Genomic DNA, 23,783 nt, shown 5'->3' with positions numbered 1-23,783 from the left:
TTTTATGAATGGTCTGTTCCTCTCACAATACAGACTTTGAGCAGAACTTCAAGGAAACTTGTGGACAGACAGTTTCTAAGAACATGTTAGTGAGAAGTAATCTTTATTCTTTATTTGACAGGTGTATACTGTGGGTATTTCCACTTGTGAAAGTCAAGCTTGATATACAGTTCACTAGAAAAACAGCTTGTAAAAAACTGTGTGCCAAATTTATCATTTCTTAAAATGAAAATTTTATGAAGTTGTGCTGTTGCCCTAGCCCCAGTATGTAAGATGTAAGAACTACATTTGCAAAAGCTACTTGGAAAATATCTAAGATGCACATAGTTTTCAAAAGCATATAGCTTACTAAACTCTTCTGACTTCAACAGAAATTCTGTTAGGTGTCTTTATATATCTTAAGGTAACTAAAAACATTTAGAAATGTCATGTTACGTTCCTTAGTCATAGCTGGTATTGCATGGTATCTCCTCAGTACACAGACCAGTGTGAGCCTTCAGTATACTGCAATGAATTTGGTGCCCTTTTGATTTCTGTGTACCTTAACCTTCTTTCCACTGCATCAATTCTCTCCTTAAAAGGCAACTCTCCAATTTCAAACATTGCGTTTACTCATTTTGAGATTCTGTTGCTGGAATAACTCAGAATTCATCGAACTGACTGTTCAAAAGTTCCTTAAAAATGCATTTGCCTATACATTTCCTTGACAATGACTCACATGACTGAAAATGAGATTCAGAATAGGATGCCCATGTTCACCAAGTTGCTTTACAGAGATGCTAAGATGTTAGATAGGGATGTTGATGATAAATCAGCTAATTATTTAAATGGTATTCTAACAATGATGCCTACTTCCTATAGTTGGCGCTTCTATGGTATGCTACTTACCTGCATTGCAATCCTTTTGAGCGCAGCATATTTTTGTACTTCAGCTATGTCCCCAACAGCCAAACCAATCTAAAAAGACCAAGATTTCACTATTTTTTCAGAGTCTATGACTTCAACTGTATTGCTTATTCATATTTAATATGACTCAAAAGTTAAATTTATTTTGTGTCACTTGAATTTGGAAATATACGCCTTTTGCGCATATTTGGAAAATCCATATCAAGAAATGTAGTAAGCTTTTTTAATGTCATCTATCTGTCTACCAGTAAGGCACTAAAGAGCTACTTCAAAGATTTGTCAAGAATAACACCCCTTCTTTTTGATTCTTCATTACTGCTGTTATGTTAAAAAAATTGTTGATCTCTTGATTGACTAGGATCATGGCAGCAATAAACAACTTAAAAACCTGAATTGTTTGATTTTTATTGTTCAGCTCATATAAAAACCTGATATCCTAAAAAAAAAATAATTGATGTTCAATGGAACATGGCTGTAGATGTATTAAATATTTTCTCCCTTTCTCACCATTACCAGGTTTTCTGATTCTTTTTGTTCAGGTCAGGCTCATTAGTTAGTTTTAACACTACTGCTGACTGTTGTTTTTTGTGCAATGAAGATCTGGGTTTTGTTTTTTTTTTAAAAAAAATATTGTTAGTGCTGGGTTATGACACAGAAAGGGGTTGAACAACTAAGACTATGTCTACTCTAGGAGGCACACATTTATCAAAGTACTTCTTAAAATCATTGTTCCCCAATTTTTTTTATCAAGACCTCATAATGATACACTGCAGGTCCAATTCAAATTCCATCACAGCTACTACCTAAAGATATACAAGATAACCCTGCAAGAGTTAACTGTGGGAAAATACTCAGAACAGTAAACTGGAGGGAAAATGAGTCCAGGGAAAGGCAACTTTTTAATATTTTACTGAAAAATATCAATTTGTTAAATAATGAATGAATGCCATGAATCAGCACTAAAGAAATTCTATATGCCAAAAATTGTGTATAAACCTGTGCTTATCCACTTTTGTACGTTAATAAGTAGTTTACTTACTAGCAAGTTCATAAGAAGGATTGGAATAAGCAAGGTAAATATTATGAGAACTGTGTAACTCAGGAATGGATATGGCAATTCACTGCTTAGTAATGGATCAAGGAATGCATCATGGTAATTAATGTCTCCCAGCATCATTGCAAATGTCTTCATTACAGAAAGCAGAGGTGTGCTATACGTTTGCTGCAAAAAGAAGAAATAGCAATCAAGAAAAAAATCCGAACTGATGAAATTTGTAAATAACCTCTTGAGATTCTTTAGTCATAAACAGTATTTATAATGATAAAAAATTAACTATGCCATTCGACTAACCTGTGAACCCAAAAGGACAAAGAAACTAAGTCCAAAGGCCAATATCAGGAAAAAGAAAACGACAGCAATCCGAATCAAAGTCCTCAAAATTTCCCAGAACATCACAACATAGATGCCATAGTTTTCAAATCTAGGCAATAAGTAAACAGAAAAGACATGCAAAATTAAATACTGAAGTTAGAGTTCCTTACACTTATATATCTAAGGCAATAAGTAAGCTTGTTTTTCATGTGTGAAAAGAGACATTTTGCCTCTCTGAGACATTCTGAGATGGTATAAATATATTGTACTTTCACATCCAAAAGAATGCCAGTGGTCTTATTTACAGCAAGCCTAAACTACATAATCGTATATTTTAATGCACCAGAGCAGCACTTCTTCAAGATACTATTTTTCATGGACAACTTTTACTCTCTCCATAGCCACAGACAGTACAATATTGTACAACTGTTGTACTCGGAATAATAACATTAGGAAATCATCCATTTTTTTTCTGCTTTTCGAAGCAAATTAGCAACCAGAACAAAGGACAATGGGCACCATGATCCATCTAGCAGCGACATGCCTGATTTTAAAAGATTTTGCTTTTTATGAGACTAAAAAGTATGGAAAACAAGCAAACAAAAAGAAACACATTGCTCAGGAAGAGAAGGGAAGTAGCATAATTTGAAGACACCTGTGCTTCCAACAACAGTCTGTCATCTGGCAAGCCTCTCCCATTCTTGGCTTACACAAAAACCAGATCTCAGAACATGAGTTGTTATAAAGCAGATTAAGCTACTTTTTCGCCCAAACGTGAACTTGGGAATTTATGCCCTCTGCCAGATTCGGGGATCAGATGACTGTTTTATGCTATAACAGCAGCAACTGAAAAAATCCCTCCACAGGATTTTCCCCGAAAATTATGTGCAAGGCTGAAAAGATCAATCTGGAAGCAAAGCAAACCTGATCTCCTATTTATTAGGCTTTTATTAGGCAAAACTCCATTGAATGGAGCTACAGGTTGCTTTGAGAAGAGACGGCCTGCATGAGTTAGAAAAATGATGTGTAGAGTTCTACTGCTATACAAATGAGAAATATTCAGGCCAGGGATGCATTTCATCTAGCAGAAGAAGGAAGGTTGGGCAATCATGAATTTACTTTTTACTGTTTAGGTTCAACCCTCATTTTGCCCACAGCACACAGCAGAGGAGAGAGGATGTACCCATTCATTAGTCATCTAAGGTCAGACACAAGTAGGACAAGGTTTGCGAGCAGACCCAGTACCATAAAGATGCGCTCTCTTTATGACATTAACTCTGTTTACAAACCTTGTCCTTAAACATCTCAACCACAGTAAAATGATCCTGAAATTAATCAGGAAATGCCGTGTTTGCCTGTCTGCCAAACTTTATGGGGTGATTAGTGAATATATACAATAAGAATCAGAAGAGCATATATGCAGTGTTATCACATACTGTCATCCTTATTTTCTGAACAGCTCCAGATCACCACTTTTTTGCTAATCAGCCACACCTCATCTTTGTGCAAGGCAGTCTTGCTCAGGCACAAACATGTTGAATTTATTAATCTTAAGCACTACACCCACACTATTTTTCCCTCCACCCAGCTCTCCTGCAGTCCATGACTCTCGGATACTATTGTACCAGTGACAGCATTAAGATCATTAATGGCAATAAATAGACCTAATGTCAACTCAAGAAATATTTTCATCCATTGTAATTCTTTTACAGGACACTATGGTTTAGAAAAGTGGGGTGTGCCATTTAACCTGTAAAATGATGAAAGAATTTACCTTCTCCCAGGTAAAAAAACAGACTTCCTTTTGCCTCTTGTGATTCGTATTTTTTTTTTTTAAGTGGAAGTCTATACAGTATAATGAAACACATTTTTAAAAAGACATACATGGTGGCTTTGCTTGCTTAACATTAAAATAAATCTTGTTACTTCTTTAGTTGCCATAACACATGCTGTGATTCCCTACATGAAAAACACTAAAAACTACTTTACAGTTCATTAGGTTAAAAAATTTTTATGGTCCTAATCTGGAAACTTGTATAGCTTGAAAAAATAAAGATAAAAAACAGGGCTATCATACTTGAACAGGCACGCTTTAGGATATGTAAAATATCTGAAAATATTAAAAGTATTTTATTGTAAAGCATGTAAATAACTTTTACCGTTGAAGGTAAAGCAAGAAGTTCATCCAAGACAAGTATACAGCAATTGCTCCACATTCCCACTGCAAATGAGCTGGTGTATTAATAAATAAAGAAGACACAAAAATTATGCTTGTAGTATAAATTGTCCAGTCCAGTAGATTTGAGTAATCCAACAAATATTTCAATTTCTAGGATTTAAGAGAGACAGATACATATTTACAAGTCATGCATCATTAAAGCACTGAATTCAATAGAGTATTTAAATCGTCTTCTCACTTTTAATCTTGTATAAATTGCTATTTCCCTTTTAATTAGGGAAAAATCAGATTTATTTAAATATCACTCAAACTGCTATGCAAGCACACTGCCTGATTAATGTTATTTATGTATTTACCTGCTGAATCAGCTGAAATATTTCTTTGCAGATTCCCAGTAAACTCATTATTAAAACTAAACACATACACACCCTTGTGAAGTATGAGTTCTGAAACAAAAATCAGAGCACAAAGCAAATTAGAAATTTTTAAATGAACACTTATTTCAGCTCTACCTACTACATATACTTTACATCGCCAAGTTAAGAAACTCTGTTAGCTTGCTTCATATAAACTTATTACTATCTAAATTCTGTTTTACTAGTATTTATTATGAAATCCATGTCATATATATTGTGTTTAAGTAATTCAAGTATGAAAGTTTGAGCATTCCCATGATAAATAGTTGCTGTGCAACTTCCTTACTACTACTGTTCAAGTTTGGGAACTGAAATTGCAGTATCTATGCATTTTCAGTATGTTTTGCCACTGGATGAACATAAAGACAAATTCTGTTGTCCATAACTTCACTACCATAGTGTAGTATCCAGAACAGCAATAGAAGTCTTTGGACAAATTGGAAGTCCTGGCACCCTTATGTGGCTGCTGCCTTTGATGTCTCCCTTTACAACCAGTATAGGCAAAGAAAACTTTGCTGTGAAAAGCCTTCTATTGGCATAGATAACAATATTGAATTTCATCTTTAATAAATAACTTGTAGAGCTAATTCCCCATCTGAGAAATTCGTTAACTCATAGGCAGACCACCAATCCATGGCACTTGCTTTTCAGTGGTGCTGCAATACACATCAGCATCTGCCCCATTGCGATGTCCCTTTCCAACCTGTGTTAAGAGTATAGCACCATGTTCTGTAACACTGTTCTCCCTGCAGAGCTGGCTTTCCCCACTCCATTCCCATTACTGGGTCATTAGGACACCATTTCCTCCAGTGCATGACATTTCATATACACTGCTGTTACTCTAGTCTCTCGGGCAGCACCTTCATGACTCCTGTTCAGTGCACTGCCTCTCCACCAGCTGGCATCACTGCTCACTGAAGGACAGGACTCCCTCTTCCAACTGTGCTTCTTCCACCCAGTCCCTGATGATTCAAGGACCTGGGTCAGTCTGAGTTATTCCTCTGTCTGCCGTATGCAGCTCCTGTCATTCTGTCTTCCACCAGAAAAATCAGTGAGTTAGTGGAGCATGAATTCTTCCAGTTCTGCAAGTTCTTCTGGCTTCTGAATCTTTGAGAATCCCGCATGTACTGGGCTGGGCTGGGTATGTGATTCTCCAGATGTTTTCATATATCAGGATATCCTCATGAACCTTTTATATCCCTTGATTTAATTTTATTTCATATTTCTACTAGCATATGCTTTCTGAGTTTCTATTTCAGCTTTATGTCTTTTATCTCCCCAAAAAACTGTAAAATATTTTCTTGCCTCTTTTTTTTTTCTTGCCAAAATCCTTCATTTTATAGAAAAAAAATCACTTATTTGAAATGGACCATTCAAAAAGTTTGCCACACAACAAAATCTTGTCCCCATTAACACCAGTATGTTACCGTTTCAGGGCTAATGACACAGGTGTCTCTTCTCAGAATATATGACTTCATGTTGTGGAGACAGAGCTCTGTGACTTTCCTGCCCTTCACATGGACACAGGAGTGTAACACTATGTATGAGTTGTACTCGCAGGTTCAATAAACCGCAGAATTTGCAGTTCCCTCTCTGGAAGTTTAGTACAATATTCAGCTTAGGGACAACACAGCCTTCTTAGAAGACAGAATACTGCTTAGTTTTAACTGCAGGAAGGAAACACTTCCAAAAAGGACATCAACCAGTCACACCAATGTCTTTCTTTTCTAAAGCCTCATTCTCCTGTAGCAGTGGACTTGGCAAGTCTAACTTCTTCAGTTCACTATGATGTCCTAATTATTCCAGTTCCAGCTTCTGAAAAAAAGTTGGAGCTTTGCCTCTTAATAACCCAAATGTATCTATGGAGGACAGGTTTATCCCGAGACAGGCTTCATCCTTGCTTGCTTTCCTTACAGAAACATAGAATCATAGAATCATTTAGGTTGGAAAAGACCTTCAGGATCGAGTCCAACCATCAACCATGTCCACTAAACCATGTTCTGGAGTACCTTGTCCATGCGCTTTTTGAGTACCTCCAGGGATGGTGACTCAACTACTTCCCTGGGCAGCCTGTTCCAATGTCTGACAACCCTCTCAGTAAAGAAATTTTTCCTAATATCCAACCTAAATCTCCCTTGCCGCAACTTGAGGCCGTTTCCTCTTGTCCTATCTCCAGCCACCTGAGACAGAAGAGACCAGTACCCACCTCACTACAACCCCCCTTTCAGGTAGTTGTAGAGAGCGATAAGGTCTCCCCTCAGCCTCCTCTTCTCCAGACTGAACAACCCCAGTTCCCTCAGCTGCTCCTCATAAGACTTGTGGTCCAGGCCCTTCACCAACTTGGTTGCCCTTCTCTGGACACGCTCCAGCACCTCAATGTCTTTCCTGTAGTGAGGGGCCCAAAACTGAACACAGTACTTGAGGTGCAGCCTCACCAGTACTGAATACAGGGGAACAATCACCTCCCTGCTCCTGCTGGCCACACTATTTCTGATTTCTGATTTTGTCTTATGGCCCTAACTAAAGCATCATTTCCATCCAATGCATATCATGAATGAGATCACTATTCATAAATTACTGGAGCAGCCCCATACCTATCACAGTTGTGACTGAGACTCAGATATGAAAAAGTCACTATGATGCACATGTACTTTGCTACCTAATCAAGTTTTTCATTCTGAGATACCGTAATTCCAAAATGGGGGTATATCATTCACATTTTGGCACAACACAACTTTTTCTATTTTTTTTTCTTTAAGTTTATAAACAGGGATTATAGGAAACAACCAATATACTTAAAAATCTTTCACAGAGTTTTCCATCCATATATGACTGAATTCTGTTGTTACATTTTTCACTACTGTGGTATATGAGGTAGCCATATACAGACGGGCAAAAATTGTTCTGTCCTAGCCTCATAGTTTTTGAGCCTAATGAAGAAATACTGGGCCTGCAAGGGAAAGTAATATATAATATGGGCAAAGAAAGATGTATCTGAATACCCAAAAGCACTTTATTATTGGCTACTCTTTCTATGTCAAATTTTAAATGTGCAATATCCAGTTATTTTGGTTGAAAATTAAAAGGACGTAGAAAGCTAAAGAATCCACTGTTTTCTGTCTTTTCATAATTAAATACACCTTAATCCTTTTTCTTCAACACTAAAGAAATATTCACTTCAGGGAAGAAGTATAAGTAACCATTTACCAGACAGAAAATTTTCAGAAAAGATTAAAAATAAGAAACAAGAACTGAAAATTATCTACAGAAGTTGCTGCTGAATGTTTAAAAATACACACTTCAATTCTGTTCCTTAGAGTTGCTAAATCATAAATAATTCTAGGAATTTAAATAATCATACCTTTTTGCTATAAAAATCCTAAATATACTGTAACTAGTAAGGAAACTCAGTACCTCATATTCTAATGGTCTTGCTTCATAGATCTCTGTTCCATTCAGAGGTCTTCCTGGCTGTATGTGAGTGACCAGAAGAGTCAGTGGGATGAGACCAAGAGAATATATGCCTAAATTCATTAGATGTGCTCGAAACCCATAGGCCATCCTTGAAAGTGAGAACGTGAAAGTTACAACACTTACAAATTTAGAAGAGCATGCATTCAAATGTAACAGCCAACAATGTTTTCAAGATGAGGAAATAAGCATTTCTTAAAATGTCCTTTTGTGATGAATGTGTTCATTGAGCTTTATGTGGACAATAGTGTATTGGCCATTCTGAAATATTACTCCTTTTCTTTTTAACTCGGCAATCCTATTATGTATTTTTGCAAAGAAGCAGAAACAAAGATAGTGGTTGTCTTTGCTGTAAATATCAAAGAATCATTACTAAATACTACGCTACATTTTATACAATGATCATCAGCATATTCTAAATATGCTTGTGAGAGGTTATATGGAAAAGACATTTGCTTCAGTCAACACTATAAATATGTACACCTTAGTAAACAACTCTCAGGCACAAAAGCCTTCACCCTGACATGCAGTATTATATTTTATGTACATTAAATACACCTACCATTTCATAAGCAAATATTCTTTACACACGGGATGACTGAGTAGCTCCATGCGATTGTGGCGTACCATGGCCTACAAAACAAGAAAGCAGAAGGATCAAATTTATCTCATCTAGCTAAGTAAAGTGCTTACAAAACTGGCTAAGCCACCTTCTTTACTTGAATATTAGCCTAATCAAAAGTAAAATGTCTGTGAGATATTGCAAAGTTCTTTTGTTTATGCACTCTGGTCCAAAGCTATTACTATCATGCCTTCTCTGCCTACTGAGGCATTCAGCTTCTCTCCTGCTGCTCCGTTAATCTATTTCAAGCTTTAAAAAATTTTACAGACTATTGCCAACTACACCTGTGAGTTGACCAAGTTTTCTGGTTACATTTAGCAAGAAAATACTTATTTATTTATTATTTGACAGTATACCAAGTCTAATTGCCAACAGGAAGCCCAAAAAGTAATTGACTAACCCAGAAAGTTTGTTCTGTAAACATTTTCTGACAAAGAATGAGAGAATATACTGGCAACGTGAAAGAACAGCAAAATGTGTTTTAGGCACAGGAAGTATTTTGCAATTAGCGTATGAAAAAATCAGTTTTGTCAGGTTTTTCAATGCCTTACATTCCAGTGCATGGTCACTACAATGACTGGAGTATGGGGTTTTTTGATGTATTACCTGCATGTACAGCATGTTCTCTCGAAACATTCATAGTTGTTTAAATAAACTAAGAATTTTTATCTAAAACTAAAAGAAATGTTATTTATTACTTAGACCATAAGAACTTTAGCCCATACTTCATTTCAATACACTTTAAATATACAGAGTTATGGGCTTTGGAGAAGAAATATTATGATGAAAAATTCAAACCTCTTGATTTTATCTAAAGCAAGACAGCATGGAATAATGTCACAGTAAAATAAAGAACTTACATTTAAAGTGGTAAGTGGTTCATAGAAAATGTCTTCACCATCCTTTAGTTTCTTGTTAAGTGTCAGGGGACACTGGAGATATCTGAAGTTATATTCAATCTGAATAATAAACATGCACCAGCATTTAAATGTGATGAAACTGATAATCTAAGACTGAGATAATGTGCTTAATTTAAAAAAGGTTATCCTTTAGAGAAAAAAAGGGCATATTGTATCAAATTAGAACACTGATGTATATTGATTGTTAGTTTCTCTGCCAGTGAACGCATGCCATCAAGATACACATCTGTGACTTTAAGATGATTAAACAGCCATTTTGAATTGTAAAATAAAACCCACACATTTCTTCTCTAAAATATTGCAGTTTAAAAAGGTCACTCTCATAACTAATATGTTTTAATGTTACTTTGAAGAAAAGCTTGTGTTTAAAAGTTATATGGCTTTGATAACACAATATAAAGAAAATGTACAGTAGCAGAAAAATTGAAAGTTTTCTGTTAATGATGTAGTCAGAATCCAATATAATAATTGATAAGGTGGTTTTCAATATGGCTTGAAAGATAACATAACTGTAGAACATTCATACCTCCTTAGCATTGTGAAAGCAATCTACTGCTTAAGATTTTGGACAAGAATTTACAAAAAAACAACATGTTGGACTCTGAATTATTGATGAGAATTGCATTACTTATGATTGGCATGCTTTTGATATGCATAAATAGATATTATGTCTTCTATTACTGTTATTTTGAAATATCCATAACCTCTGATACCCAGCTTGATTGCAAGAATTAACACGGCAAAGATAAAGTCTATAGATTGCTCAGGTTTAATGTTATATTTGTGAAAATGCATAAGCATGAAGATTACAGAAACTGAACTTCAAAGCTGTTTACAGCCCAAAGGATAAAATAAGATCAGTCACCTGTGTTTTCTGTTAAGATCTGATATTCATCTACAAGTGTATCTTATCCATAGGAACTTGACATATACATTAAAGTATACGTATTGTGTACTTTCCAAACTTTCAAGTCACAAATGTGCTCATTTCAGTGTCACAGAGGCAATAAAGAGAATTAAATCAGTGGCTTTGCTGAGAAAAAAACCAAAAGAGACTAAGTGTTGAAGATTGCTAGTATATGATGAAGTGATTTTTAAAAGTCATCCTAATACTGAGGAGTTTTTTGCCAAATACATATTAAAAGCACAGATTCAAATACAGTTATTGGTGAATAACTGCTGAATTATTCACAAATCAAGTTTAAGTATTGGCTGATTTCAATTCACCAACTATAGAACTATAATTGCAACTATAGAAAATATTTAAGAGGTATTAGAATTTAGTTCTGTATTAGTAGCTAAAAGCCAAGCTGATGATTTTGTAACTTAATTATTATCCAAATAATGTACTATTGCTAACATATAGCCAGGCACATTGTGACATATTCTATCGTAAGACTGTAAAATGTACTGTCTTCATAAATTTTTTCATCCACTTACATAGAAGTCTCGACTTGTCTTTTCCTCTGAAGACTCAATTATGCAGTTGTCCAAAACCAGCTTTGTAGATGAACAGAAAAGTGAATTAAGGTGATATAAATAATGTTCATCAGAAAGAATATGTTTGTACCTGAAGAAAATGACCTTCAAATACAGCAGACATCTAATGGAAGTGATGATTCAGTCAGATTTTATGGTGTATGTTTTGAAGACGTAAAACTCCAGAGTTTACATGTAGGAGTTAAATAATGAAACTATGCAGTTTACAAGGCTACATGTTAGCTTGCAAGTACAAAATGTGAAGTGCTTATGAATATATACATACCAAGTCACTTGCTATTTTAATAAAAAGCATTTCTGTAGTGTCATTTAACAGTTAGCTCAGAAGATGAAAATATCTCAAATGGTTTTGAACCAAATTCTCTTCTGACTTTCATCACTTTTATACTCCTTTTTATACTACTTTTATACTCATGATTCCAGTGACCTCAGGAAGCAAAGAACTTTTTCTAATACTAAAGAAATTAAACTGGCCAAACTGAAACTATCACTAAAATACAATTAAATAAATTTGTGAATTTATATTGTTTCCATTTTATAATAATACTTATTAGTGAGGATCGCATTAGAAAAACAATGGCAAATGATGCAACATAACTTAAGGTTTTTTTGTGTGGTCATTTCTTTAATATGTACAGAAAACTTACTTTAAATGAATCAGGAAGATACTCAACCATTTCCAGCAAAGGACACTTATTGGCACTAGAATAGTGAGAGAATGACACAACAGCTTCTTCCCATCTGCAAAAATGCGTTAAGATAATGTAAAATGAACTCATTGCTTCTCTAAATTAACTACGTTTAGATTATTTGTTTTATTTAAGATATTACCTTGCAAATCACAATGTGTAACAAGTTTACATACCACTAATTGGAAAATCAGCTGTTTGGGGAGTAACTGAGTAACATTTTGGATGTTTCTCTAAGAACGATTCATGTTTAATTCTGTTATCAATTAAACAGAAATGCTTCAACTATGCTAAGACCTTCTAAAAATATGAAACTTGAACTAAAGCTGGAATCTTGGGTTACACGATTAGGTGAGTAATAATAAATACAGTGAAATACTGGCAGTGTTCCTGCAACTCTTACCAAGAGATGTGATCATTGGGCAATGGTGCAACACTTATTTCTGAAGTGGGGCTTCACTATATTGTAATATAAAATACTCTGAACTGCAGCTGAACTGCCACATTTTAAATATTTGCAACATTTAAAACAACGTTTTTAAATTAAATCTCTTGAATGGTATCAGTTGTACTTACATTTTGCTTAAAATTCTGTAGATATTGAAGCATTATGTGAAAAGCCAAAATTATGCATCAAGAAGAGGGAAGACATGGGAAGGTTTACTTATTTCTAATGGCTTCTACGTGGGTTTTCTTAACAGAATCTGAATACTCAATCTAACATGGAAAACAACGTTCCACGTATCTGATGTCCATTACAATTATGCCTTTTTTTATATGCTCTCACTAGAACACAACATAATCTCTAGAATTTTAAAATATGCACTCAGTTTTACTTATTAAACTGCAGGTTTTCAGAACTTATTCTCAGTTAAAAAACAAAACAAAACACAACAGAAAATAAAGTCAAAAACCATTTTCTGTGTACCTTACCTTTTGTGCAAAATGACAGCAGACACTACATCTTTTCTCCTATTGTGTATTGCTTCATGGAAAAAAGAAGCTACTGCTTTGTTGAACAGAATTTTTGCACCATAGTCAAGAAGTAACCTTACTGCTTTTGCATGTCCTTCTCTTGCAGCCAGGTGCAAAGCTGTGTTCTGTGCAGAAAAGTAGTACAGCAATGCATCCATGAGAATAATTAAAAAAAAAAAAAAGGTACATATTTCAGTTGTTTCCCACATTGAAAAGCCACATGCTATTCTCAGTTGCAAGTTCTGAATACTTTTACTAGCAACATTAAAAAATCTAATATCATCACAGAGATTCTGATAGACATTATAGACAAATTCTTTATTCTACCTCTACAGCAACAGTAGCGCTAAATCTGAAGAGGAAACTCAGCTGTAGGTAAGAAAAGCCAATTCGTTAATATCTTTTAGTTTTGTAACCAACAAACTGCAAGTCACAAATAGGTAAAAAATGATGGTATCTACTTATACAGAACACCTGCATTTGATAATCAGGAAGAGAAGCATCCAATTATATCCAGATGTGCTCATACAAACAAATCTGCAAGAAAATCTGCAGGCACAGTTTTGTAAGAGGAACATTTTTTTCATTGGCATTTTCATAAAAGTAAAGCAATGAATGGTTGAGGAATCAAGTCACACTGAAACTGAATTTTGAAAGACTTCCCAACTCACCCAGATTTTTCTGAGGGAAATTAAGAACTAAGCATTGGCTTCTCATTAATTTCTAGGCAAGATTTGTTTCTAATGTAATAATTCTAAATGTTTTCAACACCATTTATCAGAAAAATTAGCAACACCTTCTGTGTTGGAAACTGAATAGTTCTTTAAAATGACCACCCTATATTGCCTGATGGAGAACTGTTAGACAGGTTCATACAAGAGGTCTCCAATCCAGGAAATGGATTTTGTCTTGACCCAACAGATACTGCATTTGTCCAAACTTCAGAGCAAGACAGCAGCTGTATCTATTGGACGTTGCTGTGCAGAACGGATGGATTTCAAACAACATGTTAATGAGCTACAGTTGATACTGGATTTTTTAAAATCTGTATAAGCTCTTTAAACTTAAATTACAGATGTTTATACTACATTGTTAAAATACTCTTGCATTGTAAAGGGGGCAAGGGGAACATGTCTAACATACTCAGTATTTTATGTTTTCCATTAGGCTATTTGCATTTTTTCTGTCTCCCACTTAAAAGAACTGGGTAACAATTTCAGCAATCATATATTAATCTAAGCAATAAACTTTAACAGTGGTGAAGTATAAAGACTTTAAATCTGCTACAAGAAATGAAATATTACACATGTAATGCACAGTGGAAAACTACTAACAGCACTGACGTTTGGTCTAGAAATAACAGAAGACAAGAAACAAATAATGCTGCGTGAACACATACCCCTTCTTCATCCACTCTGTCAGTACACTTCACATTAGTATCCAAAATGATCTGCATTGTGCGAGTGTATCCTCCGAAGGCAGCATGGTGCAGGGCTGTCCAGCCTTTATAATCACTTACATGTAGCAGTATAAAATTAGTAATTATAAATGGAAAACTTTTTATAAATTTAAAGTAAATTTAAATGCCTCCTCCTTTGACTCAAACTTCTTTTCTTTGGCATGACTACTGCAGAGATGCCCATGCCTTCTGTAAACTATTATGTGATTATCAATGCATCGTTTGGAAGTAAAAGGTTCAACTCAATAATAGTATTTGGGTCTCCCTCTCTCTTTTCTTCTCTCTCTCTATTTCTGTATATATATGGATTGTGCCCATTTTCTTATATGTCCCTTGAAAGTGACAGAAATCCTAGCAATATTCTGTTACTAATACTTGCCAACAGATGTGGCATAGACCATGGCCACATTACAGAATTTTGCATTTAAACATAGTGAATATATAAAACATTATAAGCATACAAATCTATGCCTATCAATATTACTTTACCTTAGTATAACGAAACTCATTAAGCCTTTTATCACATAGAACCCACCAGGACATTTATTTAAAAAATGCCAGATTTAACTCTAAATTAAGCCTAAATACATACACACATACATGTGTTCACATAGATATACATACATATACTTACATGTATATGTATATTATCATCTCTATCGTTGCTAGGTGCACTAGTCCAGCTAAGGACACTGGAAATAAAGGGTTTGACAGCAGTCCATTTAATGGGTCCTCTGCAGTCACAAATAATGAACGTATGACAGGCCTGTTTGCTAAAGATCTCCTCAGAATGCTTAGGCCTCTAGCTCCAAGGTGTAGCTGCAGTGAACTTGGAAGCACAGGACTTGAAAGTTAAAGCTCTAGACTGTACCCTGGAAACAGGACTCTCAACTTTTGGTAGCTTTGGCTCCTGGCCTTACAGGTGTGAGCCTGGAAGCTTTTGTGAGGCTGCCAATGATCTGAGGATCTTTGACCTGAAATCAGCACTTAAGAGTGTGAGGCAAGTTGCCTGTGAACCATCAATCCTAAGAACCCCTACTCAAGCCTGTAAGTGAAGTAGATAGAAAAAATAATGTTTGGGAAATATTATAATTACATCAAAAGATTCAATATTCTTCTCTCAGTTGTATTTAGAGAAATCTCAGTTTCCCCAGCACTAGAAGCTTTGCTTTAAAGTTAGCCATGATTCTGTGTCAGGCTGAAGCAAGGCACTATCAGCTTAGTTTTACAAATATTTCATAAATATGCTCTTATATTGTATATTTATATTTGTATATATTATTAAATATTTTCATATATTGTATTTATATTTATATTGTATTAACTTCCCAGCAGATGGACATAAAATGTAGGGTGATAGTTCTTTTTTGCCTTAATGAATGGAAATCTGTATACTTACCAGAGAAAAAGGGCCCCTCTCTTCAGAAGAAACTGAACTACCTTCTCATGACCATTCTGGGCTGCCAAATGAAGGGGAGTCATTCCCTTCTTATCACCTTCATTCAAAAGTCTTGTGTCTTTCATATCTCTTATAAGTCGTTGACATGTATTGATGCGCCCATAGCTTTGAAAGATAAACATAGAAATTAATGTAAAAAAAAATACAAATGGAAAAAATGGCATTGATTCCATTGCCTAGACTGCACTACTAACCTGGCAGCAAAGTGTAATGGTGACTTCTTGTCCCTGCTCTTAGAGTAGATGGAAACGTTGAGGCTGAGTAAATTATTTACAGAAAGGGCCACACCTTGTCTGCATGCATAATGCAATGGCGTGCATCCTTCATTATCTTCATCCACTACAAGATTTTTAATATGTTCCATCTGTTACCCCCCCAAAAAAACCCAAAAGCACAGAATTACATTTACATCACTAACGCTCCACAACTTCGAATAGCTTGTAACAATAGCATTAATACTTTAAAGCAGTATCTAAAAATAAGAAACAAACTTTAGGAAAAGTAAATTCAGCAACAATAAGCATTTAATGTCTGCTCATTTGTGGGTCACCATTTTTTCAAACAACTACTCTTTGAAGAACACAGCAGTTTGCCAGTCTGCACCCTTACTGCAATCCATCCACAGTACAAGTGTACAGGAGATTCTTCTTTGCTGCCATTCAACCATAATACTCATTGCTGTCAGCAGAAGGCTTGTACAGAATGTAAGGGTAGTTTATACTCTGTATTCAGTAGCAAAACTTCTGACTGTCAAGAACCATCAGTTCACTGGTTTACAGTGTAATTTTATTTCTCCCATTTCTCTTTCTCATCTTCATTTCCCTGTTTTAGCTCCACACCTTGTCTAACACTATCCTACGTGTAGCCTTTCTTAAAGCAACTAGAAATCTCCTCCCCAGGTCTGCTCCACCTTTTGTCTGAATTATTAGTATGATCAATAATTAGAAAGTCAATGCAGACAGCTGAGAGTTATCACCCTGGTTTAAAACTGATTCTCTACATCTGCTGAAAAGGGAGGTTAAATCCATTCTGCATTACTAATCAAAGTTGTGTACAGACTTCAGCAGATGTTTTAAGATCAGTTATACTTGATTCACATTTTAAAAGTTGTTTCTGGAGCTCTGGAGGCTGGCAAATTTAACTCTTTCAAGCAAGCTTGGGCTCTAGCAATACGAGTGCTTTACCTCAGCATAGCCAAATACAAATCCATGTTTGAAATCCTTTTTAAGACAAAATCCAAGATTTCATTACAGTCCAGTCCACAGAAAGCTCCTGCAGAATATGCTGTAAGCTATTTAAGTCCTAGAATTTGACTGAATAAGAGCACATCCCCTAGCTTTACTGCATGCAAGCTGGGAAAATAGAAGTGAAAAGTTCTATATTTTATTGCCTACCTCTTGAGCTATTCAATCCCCAACAGCAAAATAATTTATGGGATTATGTTATTCCTTTGCCTGGCAATAAGAAAACTGTATTATTGGCTTTGAAATGTTTGCATGAGATATGTACCTCTTCAAACTATTTTCTGTGACACTGGGCAACCTAACAGGTACCACAAACTTTTACAAACATTCCAAAATAAAATGGTAGTTGCTTTTTTCTTTACATGTTCTAGTAAGGGTAACAGAAAGACATAAATTGATGCTTACTGTACCTGCAGAAATTTCTCATTCAGATGCTGTAATCCTCCAGGCTGCAATACCGTCAAATGCAAGAAATTCCGACCAAGATGATCTTTTAATGATACATTTGCTCCTAGATAAATATGGAAATAAATACCAGCAACTTCAAAACTGCTGGCCCCTGGCACTAATTATGATGTTTAAGACAAAGGAACAAATGTGTTTATAAATCTATAAAATAACAAATATTATTTCAAGTCAATATTATAACATATAATTTTACTTACAAAAAAACCCCTACTGACACTTAGATTTCATCGTTATCTCATGTATGTATGCATTTGTATTTCATTGCAGCACTAAGATTTATGTGGGGCCCTTATATCCAGAGGCACTGAGCACCCACAAATAAAGAGGCAATTTAAAGATGCAGATGAACACCTCTTCTAATTGTTTAAAGTTGTCATCTTGATACAGCTTCAAAACTTATTCCAGGGCTTATTAACAGAATCAGTTATATTACTATTAACAAGAAGAAATATAGTAACAACGTTTAACTTGCACCAAAAGTGTAGCAATTGAAATACATAGCTCAAACATTTTCAAGGTGACTGTGATCATATAAAATCACAAGTAATGCTTGAAATATGGGCTTTAACATTTAAAGATTGATTGCTGGTACAAAACATGACTCTGTGTAAGTGGTGTATTTATTCCACAGATCTGCTCACTTTGTGAACTGCTAAGGAATGCAGGGGTGGAGTGCCAGTGTGACCTCTACCTTGAGAAGCAAGACACATGGCATACACACTTTTCTACAGCCTGTTCACTCTGTATTAAAAAGGGTGAAATCATCGCGCTAATTCTTTCTTCATCTTACAGGATACCAGCACTGTGCAGCTGTTTAGCTCAGCTGCTCCTGGACTGTATGCTGAAGCACGGAATTGAAATTCAGAGGAAAGTTAGACGCAGAGTATGCATTAACATGTATGAACCCTGCTCAAAGGAAGTGTATCATATGTGTATATTCCTTTTTACCTTTTGAGAGCAGTAAATTCACAATTTTCCATGATGCACAGGAAGTGGCCAACAGAAGTGGGGATCGACCTTCTATGTCAACACTATCAATATTAGCCCCCTGCAATAAAGAATTTCAAGTTTATCATGAATAACGAATAAAAGAAATTTTAAAATGGTGCTGCCCTTTATAAGCATAGCAGAATGACAGGCATTCTTAATAACTCCAGATGCTCCAGATAAGTAAATTCAATAAACACATTACATCTCTATATAAAACTACTATGTTTTCAAACTATCAGCCACAGCCCAGTCACCTATACACATAAATTTAGATGCTTAAATAATAGTGGCCTACTTCTAGGTATGATCTTTTGTTAGGGTACCTTTCCATGCATTTAAATACTCAAAATATATAATTCTAACTTGAAAATACTGGGATTGAAGCTCTGGAAGAATACAAAAATTGCAGCCCTTTTGAATGATGTGGTCTTACTTATCAAACAATTACCAGAGCAAAACCCTTCTGAACCTCTACACTATGTGAATACTGCTCAAGAAGTAATGCATCCAGAGATTAGTATAGTTTGATCTGTACATCTTGATCTATCTTCATTTTCTATGCTTCATCATAAGCTATATGTGCCAAGTTAATTTTGACTCCAAAGTAGCTGTATCAACAGCAGACACATTTTTATTCTCCAAACTCAAGGTTTTTGATATGACCTCTCTCCTTAGGGGAAGCACGTGGACTGGAATGAGATATTCTGGCAAAAGCCCAGTTTTAATGTTTTGTCTACTTTTGCACAAGATGCATATTGCCAGGACAGTATGGTCACTATGGTCACAGTATCACTATGATCATATCAGCAAAATACTATGAGCATAAACATATCTATATAAAAAATCCCGCCAACAAGGGAGTATGAAGATACAAGTAAATGAACGAATGACACGTATGTGTATTTTATGATGTTTTAGATATAATTTTTCTAGATATTGACTCGCAAGTCAAACTAGACGAGTTGATCAAAGTACACAAAAAAAATCTATTTTATTTCAGATAATATCCAAAGATCACTGAAAAAAAATCAATGGGAGTTTTTCCATTAACTTGAATCATCTTTGGGTCCACTCCTAATTTGAGAGAGAATTAATCATAATCATGAGCAATATTTACTTTCTAGGATAGTAAAACCTGTAATGTAGTTAATAAGAAACATTTAATAAATGTACAATGATTACTTTACCACAGAGAACAGGAAGCTTCCAATGTATGTTGATGAAATGTTTGAGAGCAACAAATGCAGGACCCTTTCCCCAGTTACCTTTCTACAAAGTCAGACAACCTCTTAAAAATGTTCTTATCCATCAAAGAAACAGAGCCCTTTCTTATCCAAGAGTCCCAATCATTTCAGTGAATACAGGGCAGCAATTTCCAGTTAATAACGCAATCTTTAATCACCTTCCCTCCAGCTAACATCATTGTTCAGCCTTCAGCAAAATGAATTCAGCAGCATTACACCATTATTTATCACAATAAGGAGTAACTCATATATTACCATATTTACGATACAGCTGAATTAAGAGTTTGTAAATTTAGTTTCTGAACTCCTTTTACTTTTGCATTTATACATTAATATATATGAATTAAGCAGATATTCATATAAAAATAAATACTATGCAAATTTTGTAAATATCAATTAGTATTTATACCGATTTAATCTTTCATTTTTCTTTTAGTGAAGACAAAGGAAGCAAAAGGGGAAAAAGGAAGTCCAAAAAAAAGAAGCAAGAAAATGTGTAAAATTGCTGCTTATTTACTTTGAATAAGCACGTTTCAATGAAATTAATGACGTAAACTCAGGAAGCACCAGACACCTCAATGCTAAATTGTCCACTATACAAGAAAAAAACCCCACTAAAAGATGCAGTGAAATTGATAAGATACTAGCTAAATCATGAGAACTTTCTGTATGTGCCACATCCCACTAACCCTAACTGGCATATTTTGATCCATTCCCAGACAGGGCAAATGAAAACAGTCCTAAAGCTTCAAAGCTGACATACTTTATATGGAAAGCCAAAAAACCCCTCAGCATAGATTCTATGGAAGAGGCCAAAATAGTCAAAATGGCACTCAAGGAATAAAAGTTTGTTCTTAGCATATGCAGTGTTAAAGATATTCCCTCTAATACTTTGATCACACAAGCCTCCACATGCAAAAACCTGTGCTTGTATTTTTCAGGTAATAACTTCTGTAGATAGGTTGTTTTGTCAGACAAGTTTAAGCAGTCAAACCTCACCATATCACATTTGAATTAAAAATAAGCACAACATCTAGTTCTGACTAAATTCAATCCCTATAACAGAGTTTCTGAGAAAAGCAAAACTATATGTAGAAGAGAGGTTTTGTTAATATAATTGTCATGAAATTAAGTAAAAAAATCTAAACGTACATAAAATGAAAAAGAAATCTGATGACTTCCAAAAATTTCCTCAGCAGAGTAGGGCATATAATGATTATATGAGCCTTAGTTTAATTGGTACGAATGGACACTTGGAGCATAGCCAGTAGCATCCCTGGTTACATTTCTTCTCTTTCTCCCTCATAAGTATTCAGTAAAGAAATAGAACCAAACTACACAGCTTAAAAAATATTTCTAGATCATGCACAAACTTCAATATATGGCTATGTGATCCCAGAATAATCATATGTACATACCTTAAAGAAAGGATTTCTTCTGGAAAAATCACATTAAATTCAATGCATGTTTAGTATTTATTTCATATTTCATATCCTAAAAGTGAGAATGACTAAACCAGTTTGTAATATTTGGTAAAAGATGTTTATGAAACCTTTCTGAGTAAGTAAAATGGAAATAAAAATGCAAGTTTTCATCCTCTGTAAGTGTGGGATGCTATTACAGAGCCATAACTACCATTGTACTGTAACTGTCAATTATGCATTATGAAAAATATATGTATCTAAGTGACCTATACCTGAGAACACATTCTCCTTTATGAATTTCTCTATGCAGACCTGTAGTAATAGATAACAATAATCTCTATAAACATGTTGCTTGATTAAATATTTACCATTGAAATCAAATACTCTGCCAGTTCATAATGATCAAACAATGCTGTCCTGTGGGGAAAAATGCAAAAATACAGTAACATTAGAAAGGACAATGAAGTTTCAAGCCAAAGGGTAGCATTTTTCTTCATTTGCTGCATTTTCTAATATTTTCAAATAAATACATTTTTAAATAAAGAGACAGAGAGATACCTTTATTACATAATTCCTTTTAATAAATTGTTTTGATTTTTGTCATGGAGTTTTGTTTTTAAACTAAGTTCAGTTCAATTAATACATTGAAAACCCACTGCGGGAAACAAAGACCTCATTGGTAGGTCAACAGGCATTTTACTACTGATTTTTAACAGAACCAGTCATTTCATATGTCAGATCTCTTGCTGTACCACACAAGGTCAATATAGAATTCCATAAACTTCAGACTCAGTTTGTTCCAGGCAGACCTAGAGCCTCAAATCCATTTCATTGATCTGATCTTCAAAAATAACTTGCTATATGTTTTGTGTAATAATGCTAGGGTGGGTTTAAAATGGCAATGGCTAAACATGTATTCTGTGGCAGGCAAGACTACTTGAAAAAATATGAAAAGATATAACATACTGATATAAATCGTAGTGACATTTATTAATTTATTAAAAATATTTTAAAGTTGTCTATACACATGAAAAATTCTCAGGTTTTATTCTACAATAAGACATTGAATTATATATTATAGGGAAAAAATGGTCAAAGCAGGATGTATAGCACAGTTAATACACACAGTCTAAATGTTTTCAGAAGTCAGACCTCTGTTAAATATTTTGACTCAATGAGCAACACAGAAGGACAGTTCCAATGTTGTACTGTATCTCAAAGATAACAATTCCCTCAGCATTATAAGAGGTAATAACACTGCGTGTACTATATTTAGAACTCATTACTCAAAAGACATATTTTAAAAATCATGTCATGGTTCCAAGTACAGATGCCTGTATTTTCTACAGTAGACCCCTCCAGCCAGGCACAAATACTGAATCCTTCACACACACTCAAAATAAATTCCAAGGTGACTGAAGAGAAAAAGAAGTGATTTTATAACATACTTAGATGGAAACATGACAGTAGGAATCTGACAGGATCAAGTCCTGCCTATGCTTCACTGCTTCTTCACTTCTCAACAAGTTAATGTTCCTATTCAGTTTATTTGTATTCTGAGAGATTTGGGTGACTTTCTACCTTTCTGATGATTCTTGATAATATTTTTTTTCCTGTTTCACAGACACAGGGAGTAAAAGAATGTCATTCTTTTCCCAAGCTTTTTCCAAGGACAGTCATTTTCATGGATATGACAGCCAGTTATCTATGTAGTATGCTGTGTCTGCACAATTTTCTTTGGCATTGTGTCATCACTTTGTCTTCAATCATGTTCTATCATGGTAGCATTTCCAAGTGTACCCAAACCTTATCTTAACTTTACAACACACTCTCCTTTTAATTTCTTCAATTATCTTTGAATCATTCCGCTTTATACCGTGTCCAACGAACAATCACCTCCACTGCCTCTGACTTTCTACCCATTATTTCATATTGTAAAACTCCTTGTAGAGTAACACTGTAAAATTATTACACTTAAATGCAGTGAGACATATATTTCCTGCAAAAATGTATAGATGAGGAAATATACTATCTTCCATAGAGTTTGTAGCCAGCACATTTAACTAAGCGTCTTTCTGCTACAGGAGACTCAAACTTCTCCACATTCTAGTGCTCTGGTTTCAAATGGACTGTGAAAGACTCTAAGTCTACAGGATTATTACATACACAAATGCCATCTGCAACTTTGTAGTCATAGGGAAGTGTACCAACATCTACTTGTAACTGAGCAGGTATAAGATAATCTTTTGGGGAAAAAAAAAATTTTAAACTGTTTAAATTATTTTCCATTCATTTTCTGGGGAACATAACCCCATTAGATGAGGACATTTGTTCCACAACCTTAGAAGCTGTTAACACTTCCATAAACTTGTTCTCCTACTACTTCACTGGAGTAAATTTTCAATACAAACTGTTAGTGACCATTCCTTGACATGGTGCCAAGGT

At 34.8% G+C, this 23,783-nt stretch overlaps 1 protein-coding gene across 2 annotated transcripts in view; it reads right to left on the bottom strand.

Moving 5' to 3' along the window:
* TRPA1 (transient receptor potential cation channel subfamily A member 1) overlaps window positions 1-23,783 on the bottom strand; it is a 45,534-nt gene that overhangs the window by 4,849 nt on the left and 16,902 nt on the right. For both annotated transcript variants that reach the window (XM_030012845.1, XM_030012844.1), the window contains 17 exons: window positions 21,707-21,755; window positions 18,629-18,728; window positions 17,623-17,723; window positions 16,163-16,332; window positions 15,909-16,073; window positions 14,450-14,564; window positions 13,009-13,175; window positions 12,034-12,127; window positions 11,327-11,386; window positions 9,827-9,925; window positions 8,907-8,977; window positions 8,288-8,435; window positions 4,814-4,903; window positions 4,438-4,607; window positions 2,258-2,387; window positions 1,946-2,128; window positions 889-957 (listed from right to left, as the gene is read on the bottom strand). In XM_030012845.1, the coding sequence (XP_029868705.1) occupies window positions 889-957; window positions 1,946-2,128; window positions 2,258-2,387; window positions 4,438-4,607; window positions 4,814-4,903; window positions 8,288-8,435; window positions 8,907-8,977; window positions 9,827-9,925; window positions 11,327-11,386; window positions 12,034-12,127; window positions 13,009-13,175; window positions 14,450-14,564; window positions 15,909-16,073; window positions 16,163-16,332; window positions 17,623-17,723; window positions 18,629-18,728; window positions 21,707-21,755 (1,981 nt within the window). The remainder of the gene's footprint in view (window positions 1-888; window positions 958-1,945; window positions 2,129-2,257; window positions 2,388-4,437; window positions 4,608-4,813; window positions 4,904-8,287; window positions 8,436-8,906; window positions 8,978-9,826; window positions 9,926-11,326; window positions 11,387-12,033; window positions 12,128-13,008; window positions 13,176-14,449; window positions 14,565-15,908; window positions 16,074-16,162; window positions 16,333-17,622; window positions 17,724-18,628; window positions 18,729-21,706; window positions 21,756-23,783) is intronic.

The sequence above is a fragment of the Aquila chrysaetos genome, chromosome 4 (assembly GCF_900496995.4).
Source record: "Aquila chrysaetos chrysaetos chromosome 4, bAquChr1.4, whole genome shotgun sequence".
Lineage (NCBI taxonomy): Eukaryota > Metazoa > Chordata > Aves > Accipitriformes > Accipitridae > Aquila > Aquila chrysaetos.
Note: the sequence above shows the minus strand (reverse complement) of the source record. Positions and strands in the feature narration are given on the sequence as shown.